The sequence below is a fragment of the Rissa tridactyla genome, chromosome 11 (genome assembly GCF_028500815.1).
Source record: "Rissa tridactyla isolate bRisTri1 chromosome 11, bRisTri1.patW.cur.20221130, whole genome shotgun sequence".
NCBI lineage: Eukaryota > Metazoa > Chordata > Aves > Charadriiformes > Laridae > Rissa > Rissa tridactyla.
The window spans coordinates 7,933,990-7,957,739 of NC_071476.1; the positions used below are offsets into that span (position 1 = coordinate 7,933,990).

The 23,750-nt window shown below is 42.4% G+C and overlaps 1 protein-coding gene across 1 annotated transcript; it reads left to right on the forward strand.

Annotated features, from left to right (window-relative positions):
* The first annotated feature begins 411 nt into the window (after positions 1-411).
* Positions 412-6,971, forward strand: C11H5orf15 (chromosome 11 C5orf15 homolog). Its single transcript, XM_054217638.1, has 3 exons — positions 412-556; positions 3,084-3,709; positions 5,477-6,971. Exons 1-3 carry the CDS (start codon positions 457-459, stop codon positions 5,606-5,608), a joined length of 858 nt encoding a protein of 285 aa, XP_054073613.1. The 5' UTR covers positions 412-456; the 3' UTR covers positions 5,609-6,971.
* Positions 6,972-23,750: the final 16,779 nt, after the last annotated feature.

Sequence of the window (23,750 nt, forward strand, 5' to 3'; positions counted from 1 at the left end):
TGCATCACCTCACTTAGGTTGAGAACAAGAGAGCGTTTTCTCCATAAATCTCTCAAATTCTGCAAAAAGCGTTTGTAAGCGGTAAAGCCCAAAGCCTAGTCATGCGCCTATCACTGATGAACAGCATCTCTGGGCTATGGCTCTGTGAGGAGGGCCCAATCCCTAACTTCACCCTCGGCCTGAAGGAAGGCAAAGGAAACCCCTTCTTTTCTGTCAGGGGCCTGGAGGCGTTTCCAGCTTGCCGGGCCTTTCCCTCCCGAGCCCTGTGAGCCCCCACGCCGCCCGCCTTCTCGCCGGGCTCCCTTCACAGCCGCCCGCCGCCTTCCCGCCTGTGCGCATGCGCGGCGGCTTCACCGGCGCCGCCGAGGGTTTCCGCGCAGGCGCTGCGCCTGCCCCCGCCCCTCGCGCCGGGGGGTGGTGCCGTCGCCACGTCGATGGGGGGTGGTGCCCGGGAAGATGGCGGCCGCCGGCGTGAGGGGAGTTCCGGCTGGCCGCGCTCTCTGCCTCCTGCTGGTCTGCGGCTGGGCCCTGGCGGCCCGTGGACAGGAGGGCTCCGGTGAGCGGGGCGGAGGGAGGGCCTGCACCTCCGCGGCTGGCTTTGGGCTGGGGGCTGGGGTCTTCGGTCTTCCACCGGGCTCGTCTTCAGCGCTTTCGGGCCTAAAGGTGTCTGCGGCCGCCGGCGGGGCCCGCCTTTGTTTTAGATGGAGCGTCGCTTGGGCGGTGAAGAGTTGAAGGAAATGAGGCTGTTTTGAGCTGGCAGTTTCTTTTTTGTTTGTCCCTCAGTGTATCCGAGCCAGCTCTATTTGTGTTGCCCCTCACCTGGTCTGGTGGGTAGGCAGTAATGAAGGCAGAGGTTCAGGATGTGGGAAAACCAAGAGTTACTAGCTTCAAAAATCATAGAACAACTTGCTTTCAAAAAATTAATTTTTCCAGGAAGTGAATTTTGACCCAGTCAGATGTTTTTAATGTACAGTGTTTAATCAGAGGACTTTGTTGCTAGGTTTGTCACCATGGTTGAACATTAATGTCTGTTTCTGAAGCTGGGGCATCTCTGGAGTCCAGGTGCTACGTCTAACACCATCTGACTGTGTCGTGTAACTGTGAACACTGCAACCACCGTTTATAATGTCAAATAGTTTTGGGTGGATATCATGAATCAGTTGTGGTGTAGTTGCTAAGCTTGCTACTCCTATTAAAACAAAAAATCACTTATTTTAGGAATAACAGGAAATTATTCTTTCTCACTCTGAAGCTGCAGCATTAGCTGGTGGGAGTCCCTTGCATTTAGCATATATCCTTCTAAACCTTTCATGTTAAAATGAGTTTAAGAATCATTTGAAGTGCACAGATACATGCAGTGTAGATCTATAAGAAAATTATGCTTGTTTGTATTTCACTAATACTCTCTAATACTTATTGTCTGTTTGGTGAGGGTACCTCACTCATAATATGTGAAATAGCTATACATATGAAACTGCCTTGCCTTTCCTCATTTATCTCCACCTATGCAATTCGCTGTTTTGACTCCTGAGGGGAGATAAGAATTCCCTAAACTTGTCCTGTACAAGAACTGAAAAAGTTATTGTTGATACAATAATTCAGACTAGTAGTTTCTTCAACAGTGAGAAGTGTGTTAAATATAAAGTAGTTGACTAGAAACTTCACCAGAGAGGCACTGTAGTGTCTAGTTCATGTGGGATTAGTTGAGTCTTCTCTGTTTTAGCTGGTTAAAGAGCAATTCATGCTGGAAAAGCGTACCAAGTAAACAAGAAGTCTGTTGTAACTGATCCTCTGTAAATATACATTTAATGAATAACATGATTCAGTGTCCCCTGTATAATATTTTAGTTATGAGTAATTTGACACAAACAGTCGATTGAAAGCTTCATTTCTAGAATCTGTAACTTTCCAGTGAACCAGGGAGCTCCTTGGGAGTGCTTAATGAAAGTATTGTTACTTTTTTAAAATAAAAAAATTAAAACATATTTTGGCATGCCAAAATACAAGTCAAGTATGGTTCCCCTATTTAAATTATGATGTGTATTGAAAGTTTAAAATGTGTTCTTCATTGGTAAGGTGCCTCCTGATTTGAATTTGGAAGTGATGTGCTGTAAACATGAATAGTTTGCTCTTTGCTCTTTTCCTTAGGATTAAAAACCCATTGGCTATTTATAAACTCCCTCTGCATCTTTTTTTACCTTCCTTTGGATAGAGAAGAGGGATGATGGGCCCTGCATGTGGTTTTGGTGCTCACCTTGTTTTTTATGTCGTTCTGCAAAGCCATCCTAGCACTAGATAGATTATGAATTTGCCTAAGGGTACACTGTTACATAGCACTATTGCTGACTTCCTTTATTATAATAATTTGCTGCTGACAATTTGCTTTCCTACAGGAGTATATGCAGTCAGATTATTCCTTTCTTCAGCTTTGTTTTTTAAGCTGTGGTTCAGTAGTTTCATTCAAGTTAAAATAAGGTTGGAATTTCTGTGTCTACAAATTCAATAAAAAGGATCGCCTGGGAGTAGGTGCTGGGACTTTGTGTCTTGGCTGAAGGAGACATCTCAGCGTGTTTGTATTTTTTGCTGGCAATATATACAATGGTGAAGGATTAAAACCTTTTAACTGCAGGAAAAGCTTTACTGAGAACTTCTTCCTCTGTAGACCTCAGCAAATTCTGTGGGAGAAAAGGTTTGATGATGGAGAAAATACTAATCATGTATGATTCTACAAGACATAATAAATCCACAGAGGGAGGGAGGAAGGACATGTCTCTGAAGTTCTAAGTCTGGAAAATATGCATACTAAATTTTTCAGGGACACTTTGATACTAATCTAGAAAGCACGTGCTTCCAAGCTTTAATTCCTGTCCCACTCAAGACTTCTCTTTTGAAGCTGCCAAAATACAGGAGTGTGTATTTCTGTATATGAATTCTAGAAAGTGCAGTGTGAAATATGCCCCGTTCATCATATGATTTCTTGTCTGTAAAGTAAATGCCTTGCAATAATTTTCATTTATATCTGCAGTATCACAGGAGAAGTTAGTGTCTTGTGCTTAATATTGATTTTCTCATCCTTTTTTCAGATTCTGTGAAAGTGGAGATGCTTCAGAAAAATATTTCTTCTAAAAGTGAGAATGAAACACTAAGTAGATCCCAAAATTTGACAGACAGCTCACAGAGTATAACCCCAACAAAAAAAGAGGCAAGCCCAACAAAAAAAGAAGCATTCCCAACAACAGCTAAAATCAATTCGGTGACTGCAGTAAAACCACCTACAGCAAAAGGTGATTCTCCACCATATGTTCTCTCTCCTGCGGTGACTGCTAGTCCAGTATCTCAAATGGATGTTGATGCTTCTGAAGATACTAAAATTGAGGAAGAGGATCTTCTAACAGATTTGAAAGACACATTAAATAGTTCACCACCCCTCATAAAAGAAACTATGGACTCAGATGGAGATGACTATGGTGCTTATGAAATGACATCAAATTCCAGATACAACCCAGACCTTCTAGAGATGCCAGAAGATGATGACTCTGACACCATTAGTAATTACAATGAGGAGATCAAGACCCTTGATGAGAAGATCAAAGATGTTTCTGTCACAGGGTTGGAAGAAGAAGAAGAAGACAGCCATTTCTTTTTTCATCTGGTTGTAGTTGCCTTCTTAGTAGCCGTTGTTTATGTCACCTATCACAATAAGAGGAAGGTAGGTATACTGTGAAAGGTTGGGAGAAAAGCTTTAGCAATTAAAATGCAGTTGCGTTGCCTTGTACGTTTTTTTTTTTTTAGTAAGAGAAGCTTTTTGGAGAATGAAATCTTTGACCGTTTAGTCTTTATGTGATACTAATATGCAGATCATTACTGTCATTTTTTTCTGCACAATGAAAATGAACTTGAATCAAACATTTTAGATTACATAATCAGTTAATTGGTAATATCAGTAATTGATCAATTCGGTAATGGACACTGGCAGTGTACAATGTGAGCTCTATAAATGACACCTGAGCCAAGTCGAGTGAAGCTGATTGATTAATTTTGTCTCTGCACAGGATTATAAACAGCAAATTGAGAAAGGTTTAATCCCAAATGGTGTGGGAATGTTCTTCTTGTAACTGTGATAATCCTTGTAATAAGTATTCACTTTAAGGTGGTCTTAATATCGTAGATACTCTGAGGGTTTAACTACAAACTTTTAGGAAATTGTTTAACACTCTTTCCAGTTTTACATAGAGAAGCTCAAAGTTAGTGTTTTCAAGTAACTGTTTCTTCAGGACAAACTAATTTTCTGTATCTCAAAAGTAGCCTGATTCGTGTTATTTCAAAATATATCACTAGCATAGAAAATTAACCCCAGGCCAGCCAGACCCAGTACAGATGCATGCATAAGTTTGCAATTAAATCATAGGTTAGTTTTTTAGACAGGAGGAAAATTTAGTGTTAATCCTTGTAGAGGGCACTGATTTGGTTGAGTATTTGGGGGACTCTGAAAGAACGCAGCTAAAAAAGCTCAAAAACTTCTGCTTTACAGTCCAATGGCATATCTGGAATGTGCCTTGCTGAGTATAGGGGGAAAATGTTGAAGACCGTGTTACATTTGAAAATTTAACTTCAAGGGAAGTTCAAATAAGTGATAAAAAAGATCTTGTCTTTGCTACATAAGTAAAATAGTGCTTGTAGTATCATTTGGGTAATGCAGAAGCTATACTACTTTTTAACATGTAGAAATAATTTTGGTAACAGAAAATGCACTAGTACTTTAAGTACATAAATAGTGGCATGTATTTGCATGAGACAACAGTCAAGTTGGCTTAGGTTCTCCTTTTTCTTTCCCTGTGCCCACTTTACACCATCCCACTTCTTCCTCTTTTGGTGGTATAGTTGCCCTGTCTAGTAAAGTGGATTCTTAGATGACGCCCGTAAGATACAAGGCTAAATAGGGTGAAGATAATAGACATTTAAAAATCTGATCACTTGAGTGCTTTGATTTATCATGTAGCCTCTTTAGCTGCTTTGCTGATACTGCTGAAGGGGGCACTGAGCTGTAATGCAGAAACAATTTATCAAATTACACTATTGCTGCTTCTGTTGCTTTTGTTTCAGCACCAGTAATACAATTATTTTTAACAAGGGTGAAATGCCAAAACAGGTAAGATAAGTAAACTAACACATGTCAGCGTCTGAGGATAGTTTAATAGCCTGTATCTGCTGTACTGCTGAAGCTACACACATACCTTTATTGAAAGAACTATGAGTTGAATGCCCTGTTTTTGCCAAACTGCAGCTGAGGTTGCCACCTAGTGACTTGGTGGTAAGGACAGTATGGAAATGGCTGACTACTAGTGCCGTGCTTTATAACAACAGTAATGCCAGGATGAAGGGGTAGAGCTGGGATATCAATAGAACTGTTAAGCTTTCTATCTAAACCAAAAACTTTCTTCACAGCATTATGTAATTTGTCTGCTTTTTCTTTCAGATCTTCTTATTGGTCCAGAGCCGAAGATGGAGGGACAGCCTGTGCTCTAGGACAGTAGAATATCATCGTTTAGATCAAAATGTTAATGAAGCAATGCCTTCCCTGAAAATAACTAATGACTACATATTTTGAAAGCACTGTGATTTGAGTTTGCTCAACTTATTGCTCTTTGCCTGCCTAGTCATGTAATGATATTCAGGTATTCTAAATATGCTGCTTGTACTGAAATGAGATGTACTCTCTTTGACCTGAATGTTTTTGAGATTAAATCTCATGGAAGATCAAGGGCATGATACATCTGTTTGCTACTTTGGTCAGGTTCTATATCAACTATAAAGATACAGAGTGTAATAATTAGTGCTCTCTCCATTCATTAAGCATCATCCCCTCTGTCTGGAGCAGTCTTAACAGTGGTAATACAAAAAAATAAGCATAAGATATTTTAGGTCTAATAAATTAATGACTTTGGCATCACTAAATCAAATTAATGATCTCTTTGCTAATCACTTATATGGCTCATAAATCCCACTATATTACAAACTTAAAATATAATTACTTTTTTCTATACTTAAACCCTGATGCCAGAAATCTTTCATCTTGGGGTTTTTTCTTGGTTCTGTTTTCTTGTGGCATAATTTGATCCTTTTTTAGGCAGAATAGCTAGCATGGCAATTTCATAATTTCTGTATGTGTTCATGCAGTAAATAATTTCAAAATAATTATGTATAACCCATTTTATTTCAGAAGTTATATACTGTGTATTTCTTTAAAATGTTCAAGATCTTTGTGAAGGTATGCAGCTTCTTGACTGTCCAGGTTTTTTTCTCTAATGGTATTTATGACTTTCATTATCTTTGTAATTAATGAATGGAAAATAAGCCTTGTTGAATAATCTTACTAAAATATAGATAGTTGACAGGCTTTCAATACATCAAAGCTTTCTATTGAATTTTAAGACGGTTGGGAAACAGTTACATGGTTTGCTACATTATAAATGGGAGAGGCCTGAAAATGTAAGAATAATTTATTTTGTTCTGATTCTGACCCAGGTAACAGGCAGATGAAAGTAACGGTGTGTGGGGCTGCCGGTCTGTGGGCAACGCACTCTAATTTTTGACAAATATTTACGCATTAATGTAAATCAAGTTACTGGTACAGTAGGGTTTTTTTTTTTACTTTGTCTTTTGTACTTTCATTATTTATGTTTTCATGAGTTGTAAAATATAAAATCTTAGTTTTCTGTACATTCTGTTCGTGATTTAGTTTTCAAACTGTTAAATGTGTAAATAATGGTGGATCAGAACCCCATAATTAATGACTTGGTATTCAAGTAGTTATGTAACATTTTGAAAAATTCAACTTTACAGCTGTTGGCATGAGGAGTTTGAAGGCATAATTCTGTCTTAAGAATGAAGCGCTAAAAGTTCTAAATCCTACTGTTAAATGCATTCTTTTCATAACCACAGGCAGTAAAGCACAAACAAAATATCCCAAACCTCTTTTCTTGCAGTAATTTTTATCATATTTGGACTTGTATCACTTAATATTTTGAATAAGGTTTTTAAAATAAATGACAGTAATAAGCTTGTGTTTTTTTATCTTAACTGTTTCACCGCTTTTATACAGTACCTGATGATAAAAGATCTTGCTTATGCTTGGGATTGGATAACCAGTTCAAAAACATCTTCTGTCACTGATTAAAATCGCTGTGCGTAGGGAGTGTGGAGTTTTGTTTCATGCAGCTATTAAATGGTATGTAGCGTAGATAGCAAGGCTTAAATGAAATCTTTTCATCTGTAGGAATTAATAAGTTCTTTAACAAGTAATTTTTTTTACCTAAATTGTATAATTAATAATTCTCATGGAAGATACTTGAAACTCTTACCTGAAGGTCCCCACATTAAAGCATAACACTGCTGTGGTCAAGATCCAAAGGGAAGGGCTACTTTGCAAAGCTCCTTTAGGATGTTTAAAGGTTGGAATTGGGGGAGGTGGCTGATGTTTTTCCCTCCAAGAAGTTCAGTAGCTTTCTCCTTAAGTGGCATTCATAAAATGTAGTGATTTTCAATAGTAGAGAATAGTTCGTTCAGACTTGGCAGGACACTTGGGTTTCCTTTCAGCTTGGTACCTTACACAGAACGCTGAATGAGGGACTGAAGTGCACGACAGCACAGAGGTACAATTATATCCACATTACAAGTTTCACTTCAAATGTTATTTTCTTTTCAACCTATCCAGTGAATGAGACCGTCAAGGCAGATTTTACATTTGCAGCCACCTGACTGACTATAATAGCTAGAGTACTGTTTAAAAAATACAGGAAATTAATGTCAAACTAAATTAGTAAAAATAAGTCATATTTTGTGGATATCCGGAGTTCATAGATGTGTTACCTTATTCCATCTTGGATGTCTTCCAAAGCTCTGAGCTCTGGCTGAGTCAAACCAATCTAAATGTTTTTTTTTTCTTTCTGAGTGAATAACAATGTCCTCTTTAAGACTATATGTTAATATATTGGTGGAAAAATCTTGGGTTTCCTTGCCCACCTGCCCTCCCTCCCTCAAATTGTTTATCCTTGTGAAACGACTGTCTGTAGGGAGAGAAATTTATTAGATTTCCATCTTTTTAGCTACTCCTTCCAACAAACCCACTCTCTTAAAACCCCGTAACTTTTGCTGGAGGAGGAATGCGCACAGCTAATGGCAAGATTGCTTTTTGTGAGCTTTTGAGGGAAACTGTCAAAGGCTTAACATCAACTCAGTTACTAAACTTGCTTCTTCACAGCCTGTTTTGCAGTCATTGCATTTTAAAATGCTCTTATGTTTAGCTGTTCTGTGACAATACATGTCCCACAGATTTAATATTCATTAGGTGCACCTAAGAGTATTTAGGCCTAATGGACTGCAACTCACTTTGGCTGTACTGCAAATGTTAATAAATTCTCTTCTGAAACGTCCATTTAGCTGGCTTCTCTGAAGATGCTCTTGCATGAGGTTACCTTAGAGGAGAAAATCACATCTTGAGCCTTTTGCTCTTGATAGTCATATCAGTACTGAAATATATTGAGTTAGAGAACTGGTAGTTGAGGTCATGAAATCATGGCTCGCGTGTTGTCTTCTCTAGCAGAGTGCAGCTTTTCCTCGCTCCCAGTGCTTCACTCCAAGCACTTAAGATGAGCAGTTACTCTTTGCTTGCTCTAGCTATTGTGCACATCCTCTTTATCTCACAAGTAAGAACAAAATTCTTTTCAATATTTATACAAATAACTTTTGTAAGCCTCTTTACTGATGGTACTAAGGGCAGCTGATTTGAATGTTTTTAAATTCACAGGGAATTAACATGAATTTGAAATCCTTGAAGTTATCTAAACAGTGGGTTTCATTTGGGGAATTTTCTAAAGGGATTCACTTTTAGGACGCTAGTATATTTTAAGTACTCGGGGTGAATCTTGCTCCATCAGGTTGATAGCGATTGTAGTGGGCTGCCCCAAGAGATAGGTTTGGTCATACCAAAGCAGAAGCAAATTAATTTAGATAATGATGTTTGTGAAATACCACTGTTCTTAAAATCTGTCCGCTGCCGATCCGCTCCGGCATTCAGCTAATGATGCCAGCATAACATAGAGGCCGCGGTACCAATCAATGCTGGTTATTTGTGTCCTGAAGAGGTGAATGCTAAATAATCAGCTTGTTACCAAAGGCGTTTTGCCATCCAGTCCCTGCACCATGGCATGTACTTGCTCACCTTCACTTGTGGCAAGATAGTACTGGAAAAAAAGTTAGAAAATAGTGAGCTATTTTTGCCTCTACCCTGGCTAATGCCTGTGCTGGATTCCTTTTCCAGCGCACTCGTGTGTCCTTCTGTCATCTTGGTACTGTAAAACAGGGACTGCCCTTGTACAGATGAAAGATTTGAAATGCACACAATGACTCCGACACTTTTTTTTTTTCCCAAGGAAATTTTTTCATTTGCAGTAGCCCTTGGATAGTTGCCTGAGCAGGGGCAGTGCCGTGCTGAATTGAGCTGGGTAGCTGATAATGCCGTTTCCTCATAGAGCCAATAAAGAGGGAAAGGTTTCTCGTGATCTGGTTTTATAAGGGCTCCACCAGCACCAGGAGAGTGGGGCATATGTCATCCATTGTGCAATAAAAGAGCCGTTTGCTGATGAGGTAATCACGACTGAACTACTGTTTTTTAATTTCTTTAATTGAATTTGCTTGTGGAAAATTAAGAGCAGGCCATCAAGAATTCATAAAGAGCTGAGATCAAATAAAGGAAAAAGCAAGCAGATTTATGTCAGATCTTACCAACAAGAAATGTCTTGATGAATTTCTTTACTGAAGAAAGGAAACTTTCTCACATTAAGATGAATTATGGCTTCCATCAATATTCTGATAAAAGGAATAAAATATTCCTGAAGAGCTTTCTGATTAAACTTCTCAAGATGAAAGTTGAAGCTTTATTTATGTAGGTTCTCGTTAGTGGTTGGGTTTTATGAAATGAAGAAAGAAAGAATGAATAGGATAGTTTAAACAAATGATACATTTCACTTTTACTATGCAGGAAATCAGGTATTTTAAAATATTTATAGTTTAATTTTCATTTAGCACTGGTGCGTATTATTCAGCTAACTCAACTGTCCTTGGCTGCTGCTCAGTTGCATACAGGGTGAATAGAGAAAGCTTCATCTGAGCGGGGTGGTTTGAGTTACGGGAAATTAATTTGCAAGGTGGAGATGAAAAACGTGATAGCTCTTACATAAATTTAAATGCTACAAAAATAAGAGAAAGGGCTATTTCTGTGGCTCTAGTGCAGAACTACTGCTAATATTAGAAGGAGGAGGGGGATGCTCTTACAGCTGTAACTCAGGCTTGGGAAATCTCTGCTTGGTTTCTGAACAGAGAGGTGTTCAGCTGGGAAGGAGCATGTTCTCCTGCTTCCAAGGGGAGGAGCGGATCCTCCCAGGCTGAGCTGCCATCAGGAGGGTGGAGGTTGCAGGTGGTGGTGGGATGGTCCTGCAGGTATCTCCAGCAGTGGGCTTGGGTTTCTGAGAGCTGCTGGTTCCCCCAAAGGAGGGTCTGGCTTCTCCTCGCCATACCACGCTCCCCTGCTTGGGAAGGTAAGCAGGTTCCTAACCCAGCAAAACAATTCCTCTTTCTTTTGTCATCTTTTTTCTTCCTGGTTTGATTTTCAGTCATTCTGGGGCACTGAGCTGGTTTACCTGACAGCCAGAGCAGTGCTAGAGCTGGCTCGAGGCAAGTGATGGGAGTGTTTAGGGTAGAGATGGGAATGTTCCCCTTTTGGTAGCAGCAGACTGTTAATTTTGTTTCTCGTAAAGCTGTAATTAAGCTAGCTTCATAAAATGATGTCCAAATGAGCATTTTGCATTGCAGAGTCCAGGTGAGCAACTGGTTGCTGCAGTCTCAGAATAATGTTGTTTTTTGCTTCTGAGAGGCCAGGCTGGCCTGAGGATTTGAGGTTTCTTTTGGTTTGGGTTGGTTTTTGTGGTTGTTTTCTTGGAGGGAAGTCCCTGAGCTGGGGAGGCTCTAAGGAGGGGTGCTGCCCCGTGTCCGTGATGGTGTGTGCATGGTCCCCTGAGGCCACAGCACCCGCTTTGCCATGCAGGTCCCCTCTCCTGTCCCGAATCCAAACCGGAGCTGTGTTTTGTGCTCCCGTAGGGCTGAGCAGCTTTATGGGAGCGCTAAATCCTCGTGTAAGGCTGATAGAGCAGTAATCTTCAAGGCCGTATATCCCAGCCACCACAAAGCGGCAGAACTAATAACATCATTCTTACACCTTTTCTTTTACAATCAAGTGTCCTTTAAAGAGGAGTCCCTATACGGTTTTTATTAAACTTCTCTGATACAGAGCACATGAATGTCCTCACTGTAATAAAAAATGGTTAATATCAGAACTTTTCAGCTTCACTGTTTCCAATATATCTAATTAGAAAGGGAAGAATGAGATCTTTTCCCTAATTGTTCCCTAAATCATTATCAAAATAATTTAGCAGCCTCCTTAAACTTATTTTTAATTACAAGGTCTATTGCCTTGTTAAGTTATTAATACTGAAAATCACTAATCTTGGCAATTTCCTATCTTTATTAAAGCGAAAATACGAAGGTCGTGTTATCCCTATTGAGGTGCCCTCATTGAGGCTTTATTAAAGATTAAGTGAAACCAGATTTAATCACTTTGTCCTATTCTGTAAACAGTGTTGAAATGGATGCGATTAAGCTATTTAAGGAAGCTGGTGGGGTTAAGAGCTGAAGTTCAGGTTCACAGGCGTACCGAAGACGCTGAAATATTTCAAATTCAGCTTACATTAATTAGGAGACTCTTGCATTTGTTGTTCACAAAGCTGATACTGATTCTCAGCAAGGCAATGAAATTATGTTGGATGTTTTTGCTGGCACCTTGCTGCCTTTCGTCTTCCAGTGTCATGTGGTGACTTGGGATGACAGATGGAGGTCCATTTTGTCCCTATATTTATTTACTGTTGCTCAGAGGGGAAACGGTTCTGCTCTCCACATAACTGTGCCCCCTCTGCAAGCGGGGGACAGTGAATACAACTTTGAGAAGTACCTACATGACATAGTGTCCTGCATTACAACAAGCCGCGATGACTCACTTTAGGATGTATCTTTTAAGGTTAACTTATTCTTACTAGTTCTGTTAAGCTTCCAAATTAAATTGTAACAGGGTGACTGTTCTTGAGCTGCAGTCACTGGGGCAAGGAACACCTGATTATCTTTAAAAAGGTGCAAAGTGTCTAAAAATTGTCCTTTCAGTATTAGCTGACAAATTCTACCAGATAATCTAGAATAGGTTTTCGTTTCTAATGCGTGCTGACTATGAATTCCAACAGCTGGAATGCCAGATGTTCAGAAAAGGAGAATTATGTTCTGCGTCGTTTGAGGGGGGAAAGGAGGTGGAAGTAAAGGGCATAACAGCATCATGCAGAAGTTAAGCCACAGTCTCCCAAGCAGAAATGTTACATTTTCAGTATCATTTATGGGAAAGATTCTCTGCATTTGAGTAGTTGCTCCCTAGAGAAGGAAAAGTGTCCTTGATCCTATCCGAGTACAGAGGGTTTGGGATGGATCATGTCACAAAATGACAAAAAGGCTCTGTGATATGTTATCTTAGTGGTATTGGGGCACTTGGAGAGGCAACCTTCTCTTGGCTGCTTTGTTATTATGTGGAGCTGAATTTAAAATGTGTGACTTTATACAGCGGTGGCTGCAGCGCGCTCACTCGTAACAGTGTGGTGACTTTGGGGGAGGCGGCAGCATCTGAAGTGGTTTGCTGTGGCTGTGTGGTTTGTGAGAAGGTGTTTAGATGGTGGTTGGCTTTGACCAAAAAGCCTACTGCAGGCTCACCGGCAGGAATGGCTGTCAGATGGGCCTGTCTGGGATCTCCCCTCCTACCTGGAAGAAAGTGAAGATGGTCCTTCCAGACCATCCTTCCAGGGGTCTGAGCCCTGTGTGGGGAGGTGACACTGGGAATTGTGCGTTTGTTCACCTTTGGTGACCTGTGGACGCACATGTTAACAGAGGGAGCCTCAGAAGCATGGTTGATCTTTCCACATCACCCTTGGTCTGCATGGGACTGATTTGCAGACGGAGCTTATTTTTAAAAGAAAGCCAGGACAAAGAACTGGGCGGTTTCTTTATCTCCCCACCCCAGAAAATCCCTAGACTTGTCCCTTCTCATTTCAGTGTGAATATGAGTGCTATGGCAGTACAAATGAGATAAGTTCTGCTGCTGGGCAGGTGGTGGCTGTGAGAACAAGAGGATCCCGCTGTCTTCCATGGCACTTGCCCGGAGCACTGCCTGCTCCCTGCCTGGGACTCCGCTGTGGGTGAGCAGATAGCGCCTTCAATGGAAGTTGTATTACAGAAAGAATTCAATGTTGAGGCAGAGGAAGGTATTTTAACTGGCAATCAAGCTTACCTTGATGGTGCTGTGAAACCATCATCGCTGAGGACAATTTTTCTCTAAGTAATACCCAGAAGAAAAATAATCATCACTGTAGGTATTAAAATAATGTCTTTTCCCCTGCTTTTCCTGCTGCTGCCCAGCTTCAGGAAGAGCAGCCAGCAGGGGGTAGTGTGACTGCGCCATGCGAGGCAGCCTTCCAGCCAGCCAAAAGCTGGAGAAGCGCAAAATAAGTTCAAAAATGAGCGTTGGGATCCTTTCAGACAGAAGCTGCCAGGGTGAGACAGACGGCGCGATCCCGTAAAGCGCACGCCTTCGCTTTCAGCTGCTTGCTTGGGGACCGAGGAGCGATAGGGCTGCACCGCATCCTGCAACCGAGTAGCTGGTCCAGTGGGCTCTGGTTGCCCCCGTGGGTGCTGGATCCGCACTGATGCCATGGTGGGATGAGGCTGGAGGGGCTCCAGAGCCCCTCCGGGTATTAAGGACAAGGTGAACTGGGGTGCTGGCCCATAGTGGGTCCTCCGCAGTTCCTGCACCGAGGCAACAGAGATGCTAAGGGGTGTTTACCTACCCTTTTCAATTTAATTAAAAAAAACCTCCAGAAATTGAGTTTTTTCCTTTGAGTATGGGTCTCCAACATCGTGAGCTCTTATATATTAATCCTTCTGAGCTGTAATAATGTGTTTATAAGACTAAAAATAGTCTTCAGTCTTGTGGGGCTCAGCGAAATAACCTCCAACTTGGAAATCACAGAGATTTTTCTCTAACCCTGGGGAAAATAAATCTGTTTCCTCAACCCAACGTACATTTCTGTTATTGTGCAAGTGGAAAACATTGGAAAACAAAGACACTGATCTCTCTAAATGTTACTGTGTGGTAACAGAAATATATAAAAAGAAAAAATGTTGCTAATTATGGGATTATAATATGATGAATTTTACCTGACAGCACCTAACCTTTTCCTGAGCAATATACAAATGATTGCTACGTGCTTGAGTAAATACAGATTTAGAAATACGTCTCCAAAACAGTAGTTAATAGATTAATTACATGCGTGCTGCTAATACCCATTTCTTTGTTGAACTTGGTGTCTGAAAAGCGGTTATTTTATATCTGTAAATAGTTTGCTTGCCTAATTACTTGCTTAGCCATTTCTCCTTCCAATTATACACATGTGCAGTCATTGTATGGGAATTGCTAATGCCTGTGGAGCTGCAGTGTTGGGCAAGGACATGTTTTAGGAGAGGTGGGAGAGGCTCAGAATGGGGAAGAAATATTTCTCCATTTGAGAAAGATATAGAAGTTTCCCAGCTCACAGCTGCTTAATCTTGGTGATCTCCAGTTAAGTTCTTCTTAGGAGAACTAACTAAAGGAAATGCTTAAGTGTCCAGTGCTGAAAATGACCCCAGACCAGTGAGCATCACTGTGGGATTGGTACATCTTCTGCAGTATCCATGTGTCATCCTTTCTTCTTCAAGTCTCGACATGCTCCGTATGGGTCCAATGGCTATGGACCCATCAAAGGCCACGCGAACCCTTCTGAGGGCTGTGGAAGATGCACAGATGCCATATTTGGTGTATAGCAGTTGAGAGCAGGAGAGGGTCTCCCATCCCCTCTCCTCAGAATCCCAGTCCCAGAGCGACTAAAGCCAACCCTGTACTGGCGATTCATTTTCATGTTTACAGCAGCCATTAACTTCTCTTAAAACGAATTGTAATTCCCAACAGTGAGCGCTCAGAGCAGAGCTCTGTTAATGCTTGAAGGTCTCTGATGTATCTCTGAAGCATGTCAGTCCTTGATACTATTTATGCTCCATGCAAAAAATAAAATTCAATATATTCAAAAAATAAAATTCAATATAAAACTTAAAACACTCACTAAATTGGCACAGTCATTAACACGCCTCTTTTCCCAAGATTAAGGTGATTGATTTCCTAATGAAGGTTAATCAGAACTATTAAAAGAAAAAGAAACTGACCATCATGGCACCCACCAGGCCTCCTGATGGACTTCCCACTTTATTTCTCTGTAACATGCCAGTACACCGAGCAGGATCCAGAGGGGAAAATATCAGCAGCAGAGATGGTTTCTGATTAAAAATATGCCAGGGAGACTTTGGGATAGTTTGGAGATGGCACACCGTTTAGAAGTGGTGGTTCAGCATCAGCACCAGAGTGATATTGCGTGGGGACTCATGATTATTCTAGTGCTTGTCTTAAATATTTGAAACTGCTCTGCATAAGCTGAATATCCTTAGAAGTTTTGCACTGAACTGAATTCATTTAATTCATTTATATTATTTAATAAAAGCACTGTAGCTCCTTTAGGCCTTCTTTGATTTCCATCCGGCGATGGATGCAGGATGACATGGTGCTTCTTCCTCATGGCAAGGTTGGTAATGCTTTAGGTAGTCCTGCGAGGAGCAGGGAGCTGGACCCGATGATCCTTATGGGGCCCTCCCAGCTTGAGATATTCTATGATTCTAAGGTCGTGTAGAGCTCCTCAGGTCCTGATATTAATAGCGGTAACGAGTAAGGGCTCTACCAGAGCTCCCCGTTGATCTAGCTGTGGTGCTAACAACTCACCCATGGTGTCAAAAGGCGGGACAAGAGCGTGACTATTGCAGGAAGGGTTTGGTGCTTTGAACACAGCAAGAATGAATGAATCTACATATTTCTGTCCAGTTTCTTGTTGCATTGAGTGCTGCTTAATTCCCTCTCTACGCTGAATTGCAAACAGATGCTTGGGTAATTGAGGGCTGGGGCTTTAGAGAGGATGGTCCAGGCTCTGATGCTGTTACTCAAGCTGGATTATACCTTACTTCATAAGCAATCCCACCAGCTTCAGTACAATAAACGAAACAATATTGAAGGGGGGAAAAAAAAGCCTAAATTAAACTGAGCCCTGCGTGCAGCGCTGTTAATGAAACTTGTTCCTATTGAGATGCCACTGACAGCTTGTGCTGGAGGTGCAGGAAGGATGAAGTGGGCTTTTAACGGGCTTTGCTTCTTTTTGCCAGATGGTCTCATTCTTGTTTGGGTTCACAGCGCTCTTTCCCCCTCTCTTGGAATCGCTTCTGGGATTAATGTCAGTGGTTTCTGCAGGAGGCTCCACCGAGGGCGAGGAGCAAAGCAGAAACATTCTGTCTGTGTGAGAAAATAAAAGAAAATGCAGACAGTCAGGGGGTGGTTTGGCTGCTTGGCCCTGGTTCGAGAGCAGGGAGAACCTGATCTCCTCCCCTTTCTCCGGGGCTTGTGGCTGCAGCTTTGCTGACACCTCACCAAGGGGAGGGATGCCCTGTTGGGGACACGACTGGGAGCTGCTGCGGTGTGACTATGAAAGGAGGGAAAAAAAATGTTAATTCTTCTCTAAAAGTTAACAATCTTTTCGCTTCAACTCACGGCGCTTGCTGCAACGCGTGACTCGAAGTGCCCTGTTGGCTCAGGGAAGGGGTTGGCTGCGTTCGCCTTCAAATTAGGGAAGTCTTCTTGGAAAGGTGGAGCCACATGAGTGTTGAGGGCAGGAGATGGGCAGGTAGCTCTTGGATAAGCATTTCACCAGCAACTGGGGTTGAGAGTGCTTACGCTGTACCAGCAAACCTCCCTGAGCCCAGCTGAATTCTCCCCCAGCCCCAGGATTATACAGGTCCACCAGCTTGATCATGCTGAGCCTTAGTTTGCTGTCAGGCACCCAACAATGACGGAGGCGTTCAAATAAAGTAGCTAGTTTTTCTATTTCAGGACAAGATTATCTTGAAATATTTACTATAGAGGTGTTGATGGAACCAGCATGTTCATGTCAAAATGTCTGACTGACACGTTGGTTTGCAAATAACCCTTTGCTCTTGAGATACTTAAAAGCTTTTCCAAACATATTCTCCTATCTCTGGAGATACAATCTGCTTGTTTCATTTCTGGTCTGCTAAAGACTATCTTTTTGCTTTTGGGTGAGAATATTCGAATGTCACAATTTATTCCGTTTGGTGAGTGGGACATTTACAGATTTCTGTACAAGCATTTGCCATTTGTTGTGGAAATCAGTGGTCAGATAGAGGTCTTCACTACAAAAATGATATATGTGATGTACCATCTCTTATCATCAAACCTCATAAAGAAAAAATAAAATAAAAAACCAAAAAAGAAAACCCCAAACCCTCAAATATTTTCCTCCATTGAAGATACACAAAAGCCCATTGCTTCTAGCAGAGTTTTAACCCCCCCAAAAAAGTGCAAGAGCCAACAGTTTTCAAAGTTATTGTAGTTGCTATAAATAGATACTACAGTTGCACGTGGAAGTACGCACGTGTCATACAGAAAAATGAGAATCCTTACCTCACCGAATTTATAATGTAAGAGATTTTTCGAGCCTTTAATGCTGCAAAGTGACCCAAAGAGTGGGGGAACATGGCTCTTGGCTTTAGACGCTCACAGCTGAAGCGTGGCTCAGCTGCAGTCTGACAGCAGAGCCGCCGCCGCTGCCTCCTCCTCCTCCTCCTCTCCTGCAGCGCACTGCGGCTCAGGGCATGGTTCAGGCCACCACGAAACTCAGAATTTCAGGAACATGTGGCATTTGAAAGCTGCAAAAATACAGAGTTGAATCATTTCCTCTCCAGTAACAGTTTCTATTATTTTACCGTACTTTAAGGCTTACGTGTGAAACTTTGTCTTTCCCTTTTTTACGCAAATTAGCGCTTTATAAATAAAGATAAGGGAATTATGAAACCTCTGGAGAAAGGCGGTATTTGTGGTGCTAAATTATGCAGCAGCCCTGCCAGAGATGTGTGTCTTCATTAATGGCAAGATGCGACATGTATTTTATTTGATGCCAAACTGATAGACAAGCCCTTCCTTGTGGGGGCAACTGATCCGCGCATCCTCGTTCAGCAGGAACGTGGCCTGGCGTGGTCCCCAGTTGGGTGCAAGGGCTGGGACCACAGCCCCATCCTGGCAGCACTGGGGTTATTGCCGGCTTCTGTGCCCGATGACGGCCATCTGGGCTCGGCGCTGTCATGTACCTCCATCTACTTACACTAACACAGCGATAAAATTGCAAGATGCCTACAATCTGTTTGTAATCTTCTCCAGAATATCACCACCTGCATCCTGTGACTAAAAGATGGAAATACTTCCTTCCGCTGAGCGGCTAAAACTTTCCCAAGGCTCAATTGCCAAGTGAATGGATTTAGTTTGGCAAATGTTGTCAAGCCTTTTTTTTTTTCCTTTTTTTTTTTTTTTCCTCCCAAGAATACAGCTTTTGCCCTTTTTTTTTTACCCTTTGGCTTGCTTCTCTTTCTGGGGAGCCTGTTGTTCAAAGCTCAGCCCAAGGTTTTACAGAGCCCTGGGAGACCCTGGGTTACGGCTGACCCGGAGGCCCTAGAGCAGATGAGATGCTTTAAAGCAAAATTGTGCGTAACACCTGACTTATTCTGCATTACAGAGGGGAAGGGAGACTGTTAAATTGGGTATGTGTTTTCCAGTCCACGCAGGTGTCTTCTCTGGCTGTAACACAACCTGAATCGGAGGTAGGGAACCGGTATGAGCTATGAATACATTTATTGCAACGATAGCAATGGGATATGCAGAATGTGCGTGCAATAAAAACGTGGATGCCTTCCAAGCGCTGTTGGCAAAACGCTTGATTTAGTTGAGATTTATCATAACAAATCATCTCTGCTGGAGGTGGGCTTTCAAATATCTTCGCTGCTGTACAGGCTGCCTCCCGAAGAGCAGCAGTCACAGCAGTGGGGCTGAACTTGTGACAAACTGCAGAAGAGCTCATCCTCTATGACACCGGCAAAGTGGCAATATGCCTTTCCTTCGCGGTTCTGTAATTTCCTGCAAGTAATTTTATTACAGTGCTGTCCAAAGGCCTAAGCCCAGCTCAGAGCTGGGACGTACTGAATGGGCTTTCACACCATAAAAAAAATAATAATTAAGCTGATACAACACAGCGCATCTCTGTGACTTTCTCACAAGCATTGCAAGGTGTCTAGTCTGTGCAAAATATTCCAGCACTTCCCTCTCCCTGCCTTTGGCTATGATCTTTGCACGGCAATTTGTATTTTGGGGTGATGGCAGCATCTCATTTATACCCACGCAGCTTAATCTTCAAAGGAAATTAACACTTCCGTGGCAGCGTCATTTACAAGGGATAGCACATTGCTTGTCTGGAAGATCATCGTTGCTGTAACTAATTAACACAGCATGCTTAACTGCTTTGTGCAATGGAGGTTGGAGTTCCATTTCACTCCGGTTAGCTGGGGGGAGCCTGGCGAGCCCCCTCTGTAGGGGGAGAGAGCGGCTCCGCTGCTCGGCAGAGTCACCCCGGGGCTGCGCCGGACCTTTGGGTGATGGCAGAACTGCTACAGAGAGTCTGGCACCTAGCATTATTTCCTTTAAAAACTCTCCCACGGCTGAGCATTCGGAATATTTAATCAGCTGAAAGCCGTGATACCTGTCAATCACGTGTTGCCTCAGATTCCGGGTTTAAAGGGCAGAGTTATTCCTGAAGACATATTATTAAAGGAAATTACTAGTACAGTTCACTCAGATCTCGCTAAGAAACAAGATTATAGATGAGTAATGTTACCATGGAAAGCCAAACACTTTAATCATACCCCAGCATGTAGTAATAGAGTGTCGAAAGCCTCGCTACCAGAAAACTTAACAAAACCCAGGTGTTAGGTAGATATTTGAATACTAGCGAGCACTCGAAGGAACTTTGAAATGGGTGAATTCGTCATGGGGTTTGCAGCCGGAGCAGCAAGTCCTCACGTCTGTTTGGCACGTGTTTGATATGTATGTAAATGGCTGTACGGCTTCACGGGGCAATGAAGAATTAAATCCTAGGGGGGAAAAAACACCCCAAACTATCAGATTTCCAAAAATTAGGAAGTTCAGGAGCACATTGTCACACAGAGGCTGCTGCTTTTTCCACTGGTTCCAGTTCACAGCTGTAGCTTATATTACTGGTCTGGTGTTGCTCCCTAAAGAGCAGGACTCGAGCCGTGCGCTTGCGCTAATCTAAATCCGGGCTAGACGAGACTTGCAGCGTGATGGGAACTGTGAGCACATCGTCTTCAGAAACCTCTTCTGAACAGAGGGACAGGGCCCATGCAGGGAGCCAGGGGGCACAAATGATGTCTTCAAATGTCTTTCTCCTGTATGAGTGACATCTCGGCACCCCTTTCCCATGTGAAATCAGGGTTTTTTTGCTCCACGTGCCAGAGATTTCATGGGGTCTGTTAGGAATAGTGCTCTGAAAATATCCTACAGGGAGGGAACCTGGCTACCGAGGCAGTTTTACCTGTTCTGTGGTCTCTGGGGCTTTAGATAAGGCACCTTTTCTTGCATCTGAGAGGAGGATTCACATCAAGGAGGACAGAGAGCAAATTATGGCATCTTCCTCCTTGGTGACACAGTTCACGGGTCCCTTAACATCCCCCATGAAGGATTTCTGCCTGGAGCTCCCCAAGGGTCCTTCAAACCCAATGTTTTCTCACCTCTCTTGGCCCTTGTCAACCAAGTCTGGGGCAGGTTTGCCTTGTTTGCTTCCCAAATTTGGGCCCCTTTGGAAGGGCAGCAAGAAACTGCCATGGCAGGTCCCTGCTCCGCAGTGGTGGTTCTCAGCTGAAGACCTGCAGCGTGGGGATATAGGTAGAAAGTGGTTGGATTTACTGAATGAATCTGTCTTATCCCGTAATTGCTGGAAAATAGATATAATTTGCCATCAGTGACTTATACCAGGAGAGTCACTGCTCCTTTTTTACCCAGAGAGAAAGTGGAAGAAAATTTGTCACTTGCTCATGGCCAGGGATTAGGAGATGTTGGTGCCAATGTTCAGGCATGGACAGGTAAGAAGTTTTGGCCATGGTTTGGGGCAAGAAGTCACCCCAGAGGGGCAGCATGCAAGAGGATGGGCTAGAAATCTGGTTTGTTCTAGTGGGAAAACGTCTAATATCCACAGTCTGAATAGACACAAAACCTTGATAACCCACAGTCCCCGATCTACTTCGAACAAAATAGTCTCAAGTGCCCAAAGTTCTGATGGAGTCAGGATAAGTTGGCTTTTACTTTCCCCTGTAACTCAAGACAGAGTGAGAAGAAATCACATCATTTGGGATTTCCTCATGTTGTGGCGAGACAATGAGAATGACTCACTCGGACATTTTATTATAGCCACTGGCAACCAAATGTAAATTATATACTTAAAAAATGAAGCCGATAAAAAGCAAGGAAATTTAAATAGGAAAGTGGCACATGGCAGTCAGATTTAAGGCCAGCTGGAGGTTACGTAGTGGCAATGAGATTAGGAAAGCCAAAGAGAAAGCCCTGGGACATAATAGAGCTGATTTGTTATGGGTACATAGCTGAAATAATAATAATAATAACAACAATAATATTCTATTCTGCCTGTTGCCACACTCCTCCCCTGATCTCATAATGTTAATAAGATCATAATGAAATGCTGGCGAATTTTGGTCTCAGTCATAAAACTTGAAGGGCATGCTCTGGTCTTCTCCTCCTGAATGTCATAGGACAATGCTTCTCGACGCTGCAGACTGATAATAGTTTCTTCTCATGCAATCAAGTTATGAATATTTTGATGCATGTTCTCTTAGGCAGGATTTAGTGCCTGAACTGTGATCAGTGTCAGTAATGAGATAATACCTTTCTTTCTCCTTCTCCTGTCTGTGCATAAAGAACGGGTATTATCAAATACAGTGAAGGGGTGAGCTTGATGGGAGCCAGGAGAACTTTTTGATTGTGTTCCTTTGAAGGAAGCCTGATGCTCGGACCTGTCTGTGGACATGTGCTGGTATCTTACTGATGTGCGCTAGTAATTTCCATGATGGAAAAAGATATTAATCTCTTATCTGAGAAGGCATTTCTTGGTCCATTTGAATCGGGTTAACATGTTTCCCGAGCTCCAATTTCTGAAGCTTGTGAATCTGGGAAACACAATGAGAGCTGTTGCAAATGGATCAGTGCAGAAGCTGGTGAAAAGAAAATACGGACTAGTTCCTTTCGCTGTGAAATCGGATTCACGGCTCAACAATGTGAGCGAGTGCATGAAGAGGCCGTGCCTAATCCCGAATGCTCCTGGGGTCCGAGGACGGTCGCTCATGGATTTCAGGCTCTGCGGTCAGACAGTTACAGACTCACTGATGCTTATTAATGGTCCAACTCAATCTTTTTCTCATTCACTTCTAAGTAATCCCCACTAGGTTAGAGCATAATTCTGGCTTTTAATTTCTCCTTTTACTCCCAACTCCGGAGGGATGCCTTCGCCCCTCTCTCTCCCAGGGCAGGATTGCTACCTCCTCCACGGCACGTGCCTGTCCAGACCACACCACCACCTGCAGGGAGGAGATGGCCACAGCCGGTCTCATCATCTCCTCACTTCATTCTGCTCCTGCTTGCAGTTACAGAGATCCTCCTATTACTTAACGCTTTGTAAAAATAAGTGACCATATTCTGTTGCTGTTGCAACCCAAGTTGATCGCTCGGTAGAATAACAAGGAGGATTGTGCATTTAGCTTCCTGGCTCGTTCAGGTAGTGTGGCTGCAAGGCAGTAGTGATGGTTGTTGGTGTTTATAATGCCTCCATCTGTAGCTCTGCTCCAGGAGAGGCTTTGTTAGATGCCAGGATCTAACAGAAATTCCTGCCTTGCTGGTACCAACAATGTTTTTATCAGATGCTTTTGCAACCTTGCTCTGCCACACTGCCCAGGTCGAGTGTTGCCATAGAAATTCCAGCTGTGCAAGATGATGCTCTTACACCCATAAAAAGTTCCTAAGTTGGTAGCACGATAGCTTCAGAGACAGTTTAAACACTTCTCCTGCTGCTTTTCTCTTCCTTTACTTTCTTTCAAAGTTTCTGCACCTCTTTTTTTCCCCTTTCCCCTCTTTTTTTCCCCACTTGCTTTTCTCACCCCTGTCTCTGAATTATTGAACTGTGGACTTATTGTTAGGTAAAGCATGGGGGCACTCCCAGGTAAAGGCCTCTGTCCCCCCTCCTCCTTTGCTTCAGAGCTCGTTTGCACACTGAGTTTGTTGGTTAAACCAAAAGGTGCAGAAATGTCACCGTATCCCACTGCGCCAGTACTTAGCAACTAATCGGTGTTTCAGGTTAGTCATTCGTTAATAGGTAAATGAAGTAGGAAAGCTTTATTTTTGACCCCTGAAGATAAGAGTAAATAATATCTTGTTACTTAATTGGATGCATGTCCAGTTTTAATGATTTTTTATGCATAAGCATGGCAAAGGAAAAGAAAAAGTGTGACTGGGGAATAACCAAGCTGAAAGCTGGAGCTTAGCTACAAAAAAGGTT